Genomic DNA, 3679 nt, shown 5'->3' with positions numbered 1-3679 from the left:
GGACGCCCCCCCGCCCCCCCCCTCCCCCTCCCCCCTGCAGATGGTCCATCACCCCCCTGATGTATCCAGCCTCCTTCCTCTTCAGCATCCCCAGCACCGCCTACGTGGCCCTGACCTGCATCAACCTCTTCATCGGCATCAACGGCAGCGTGGCCACCTTTGTGCTGGAGCTCTTTGTGGACCAGGTGAGCCTTGGGATGCCCCGGACCCCCCATCCCTTCCCTGCAGGGCCAGTGCCAGCTCCCCTACCCCTCTCCTCACTGCCCCGACAGAACCTCAATGACATCAACCGCGTCCTGAAGAAGGTTTTCCTCATCTTCCCCCACTTCTGCTTGGGCCGAGGCCTCATTGACATGGTGAAGAATCAGGCAATGGCTGATGCCTTTGAGAGGTTCGGTGAGTCTGGTGCTGTCAGGGCTGCTCACCCTCCCCAAAGCCCAGCATGGGGCTCCCCCATGCCTACAGCCCTTCTCGCTGCTTGCAGGGGACAAGCGCTTTGTGTCCCCACTCTCCTGGGACCTGGCAGGGAAGAACATGTTTGCCATGGCCATCGAGGGCATCATCTTCTTCCTCTTCACCCTCCTGCTGCAGTACCACCGCTTCTTCCTGCGCCTGGCGTGAGCACTGGCCGGGGGGGTACCCTGGGGGTGCTCAAGGGGGTGGACAGCCCTGGATGTGCCCCTACCACTGTTCCCACAGGCCACGGGCTCTGGAGCTGCCCTCACTGGGGGACGAGGACCAGGATGTGGCCAGGGAGCGGGCGAGGGTGGGCAGCATCCCCCTGCACAGCCACCTCCTGCTGCTGAAGGACCTGACCAAGGTGGGTGCGTGAGGCTGGACCCTGCTGTGACCTCCAGCCCCCCCGCAGTCCCCGGCCATGCCGGTGGTGACAGGAGGGAGCACTCGGTGCCACCTCTCCTCCATGCAGGTGTACCGGCGCAGGAAGGCTCCGGCCGTGGACCGGCTCTGTGTGGCCATCCCCCCCGGGGAGGTGAGGGACAGATGGACAGACAGACAGCACTGTGGGCAGGGCCAGGGCTGCTGGTGACCCTGCTCTGCCCCCACAGTGCTTTGGCCTCCTGGGGGTGAACGGGGCCGGGAAAACATCCACCTTCAAGATGCTGACAGGGGACACAGAGGTGACGCTGGGAGAGGCCTGGTTGAAGGGGCACAGGTGGGTGAATGCAGGGACCCCACGGCTCGGACCCCTCTCCATGTCCCCACAGCACCCATGCCATCATCTCTGTCCCCAGCCCATGCTCCACATGGCCCTTTGCCCTGCAGCCTGCTTTATCCTCATCCTCATCCCTGCAGCTGCTTGTCCCTATTGCCACAGTATCCCTGGCACAACTCCCCATCCCACAGTGTGCTCACCTCTCCCTGCCCCGTGCTCACCTGTCCCCAACCCACAGCGTGCTCACCGACCTCCAGTCCGTCCACCAGCACATGGGTTACTGTCCCCAGTTTGATGCCATCACGGACCTGCTGACAGGGCGGGAGCACCTGGAGTTCTACAGCCGCCTGCGCGGGGTCCCGGAGGAGGAGACCCCCAGGGTAGGGCCTGCACCCTGGCCCCCCTAGCCCATGGGGAGCCCCCACCCTCACCTCCTCTGTCTCTCGCAGGTGGCTCAGTGGGGCATCGCCGCGCTGGGGCTGGGCCCGCACGCGGACCGGCCGGCGGGCAAGTACAGCGGGGGCAACAAGCGCAAGCTCTCCACGGCCATCGCCCTCCTCGGCTGCCCCCCCGTTGTCTTCCTGGTGAGGGGGGCAGGGGGAGGCCCCAGGGCAGCACTGGGGTCCTGCCCAGGCTGACCCTGGGCTGGGACCGTTGCAGGATGAGCCCACAACGGGGATGGATCCGCAAGCCCGGAGGTTCCTGTGGGAGCGCATCCTTGGTGTTATCCGGGACGGCCGGTCCGTGGTGCTCACGTCCCACAGGTGAGTCCCCACCAAAGGGCCTGCAGCCCCACCAAAGGGAGCACCCCTCTGCCCCCATCACCCCCCTACAGGGGAGCACCCCTATTCTTGTGGGACCCCCCGGAGGGGAGTGTCCCTATGCCCCGGGGGAGCTCACACGTGCTCCCCCAGCATGGAGGAGTGTGAGGCGCTCTGCACCAGGATGGCCATCATGGTCAACGGCCGGTTCCGCTGCCTGGGCAGCGTGCAGCACCTCAAGAACAGGTACCGGCTCAGGGGGCTCAGGGGTCTCCTGAGGGTGGTGGCCATGGCCAGTCCTTGCAGCAGTGTCCCCTCTCCCCGCAGGTTTGGGGACGGGTACACGGTGGTGGTGCGGGCGGGGGGCCCTGGCCCGGCAGCGGTGCAGGCCCTGCTGCAGCAGCACTTTCCCGGCATCGTGCTGCGGGAGCGGCACGGGGGACTGCTGCAGTACCACCTGCCTGCCCGTGTCGCCTCCCTGGCCACTGTCTTCAGCCTTCTGGCCGCACATCGTGGCCCCTGCCACATCGAGGACTACTCTGTGTCCCAGACCACACTGGACCAGGTGACAGGGGAGGCAGGTGTGAGGCTGAGGTGGCCTTGTCCCATGGTGCTGTCTCTCATCATGCCATCACCGCAGGTCTTCGTGCACTTTGCCCAGGAGCAGAGCGATGGGGATGTCGGGGAGGTCACAGCCCCAGAGCAGGATGCGGCCCCCAGTCCCGGGAGGAGGCTGACCACATTCCTGGAGGACGACAGCTACCAGGAGAGCGCTGTCTGAGTGGGGCATGGTGTCCCATGGACCCCTACAGACCCCTCCCCAGCTGTCATCGCAGCGCGACCCGGGGTCACAGGGCTTTGGGGTACTGCGGACCACCGGAGCTGCACAGTGGAGGCCTGGGTACATCCTGCCCACTAACATGGTGTCACCATCCCATGGGACAGTGGGTGCTGGGGAGGGTCAGAGTGCCAGGACAGGGCTGGCCCCGGCTCCCTGCAGTGGGGTGATGCCCTGCAGGGTCTGAGCTGGATGGGGGATCTGGGGCTGGCCTTGGGACCCCGCTACTCCCCACCGGAGCCGAGCTTGCTGTAACAGAGAAATTCAATAAAGACTCGCGGTACTGCCGGGGGGCTCGATTGCCCCAATGTGATCCCAAAGAGGGACAGGGCGGGGGGCACAGCAGGACAGGGGCAGGAGAGTGGGCCTGGCACAAGCGAACATCGACCCACAGCGCCGCGCCTGGGGCTCCCCCGACTTTGCGAGGGGGGCTGGAAGACCCCGTGCCACATCTCGGGGGCTAAAAGAGTCCTCGCGGGGAGGGGGCTCTGAGACCGTCCCGAGAAAAAAATATGGAACGCTTCACGAATTTGCGTGTCATCCTTGCGCAGGGGCCATGCTAATCTTCTCTGTATCGTTCCAATTTTAGTATATGTGCTGCCGAAGCGAGCACGAATTGTGCTCTGCCCACAGCTCTATTTAAACCACCTTCAATTGATAATTTTTACGTCACTGCGAGTACATTTCTTTAGGCTCCCGCTCCTTTCTTCAATGGTTATTCTCTCAGGCGATGCGTGCTGGTTTTTTATTCTGGATCTTTCTGCTTTGCCGAATTTTTTTACCTTTTCCAGGCCGAGGTGCCTCCCGGAGGTGCCGGCCGCGCGCGCTGCATGGCGGGAGATCTTTCATTTGCATGGAGGCGGGGCAGGTCCGGAGCGTGTCCTCCACCGTCCCGTCGTGCCCTGG

The 3679-nt window shown here is 64.5% G+C and overlaps 1 protein-coding gene across 1 annotated transcript in view; it reads left to right on the top strand.

Annotated features, from left to right (window-relative positions):
* The window catches only part of ABCA7 (ATP binding cassette subfamily A member 7), a gene marked incomplete at its 5' end in the record, with an annotated part of 13938 nt that extends 10872 nt beyond the window's left edge, over nucleotides 1-3066 (top strand). Inside the window, 12 exons of the mRNA XM_017743812.1 lie at nucleotides 41-185; nucleotides 273-396; nucleotides 485-617; nucleotides 700-820; nucleotides 929-991; nucleotides 1068-1174; nucleotides 1413-1554; nucleotides 1624-1758; nucleotides 1835-1938; nucleotides 2089-2181; nucleotides 2263-2500; nucleotides 2576-3066. Of these exons, the coding sequence (XP_017599301.1) occupies nucleotides 41-185; nucleotides 273-396; nucleotides 485-617; nucleotides 700-820; nucleotides 929-991; nucleotides 1068-1174; nucleotides 1413-1554; nucleotides 1624-1758; nucleotides 1835-1938; nucleotides 2089-2181; nucleotides 2263-2500; nucleotides 2576-2716 (1546 nt within the window). The remainder of the gene's footprint in view (nucleotides 1-40; nucleotides 186-272; nucleotides 397-484; nucleotides 618-699; nucleotides 821-928; nucleotides 992-1067; nucleotides 1175-1412; nucleotides 1555-1623; nucleotides 1759-1834; nucleotides 1939-2088; nucleotides 2182-2262; nucleotides 2501-2575) is intronic.
* Between the last annotated feature and the right edge of the window lie 613 nt (nucleotides 3067-3679).

Source organism: Corvus brachyrhynchos, unplaced genomic scaffold, assembly GCF_000691975.1.
Source record: "Corvus brachyrhynchos isolate BGI_N302 unplaced genomic scaffold, ASM69197v1 scaffold219, whole genome shotgun sequence".
In the NCBI taxonomy this organism is placed as follows: Eukaryota; Metazoa; Chordata; class Aves; order Passeriformes; family Corvidae; genus Corvus; species Corvus brachyrhynchos.
Note: the sequence above shows the minus strand (reverse complement) of the source record. Positions and strands in the feature narration are given on the sequence as shown.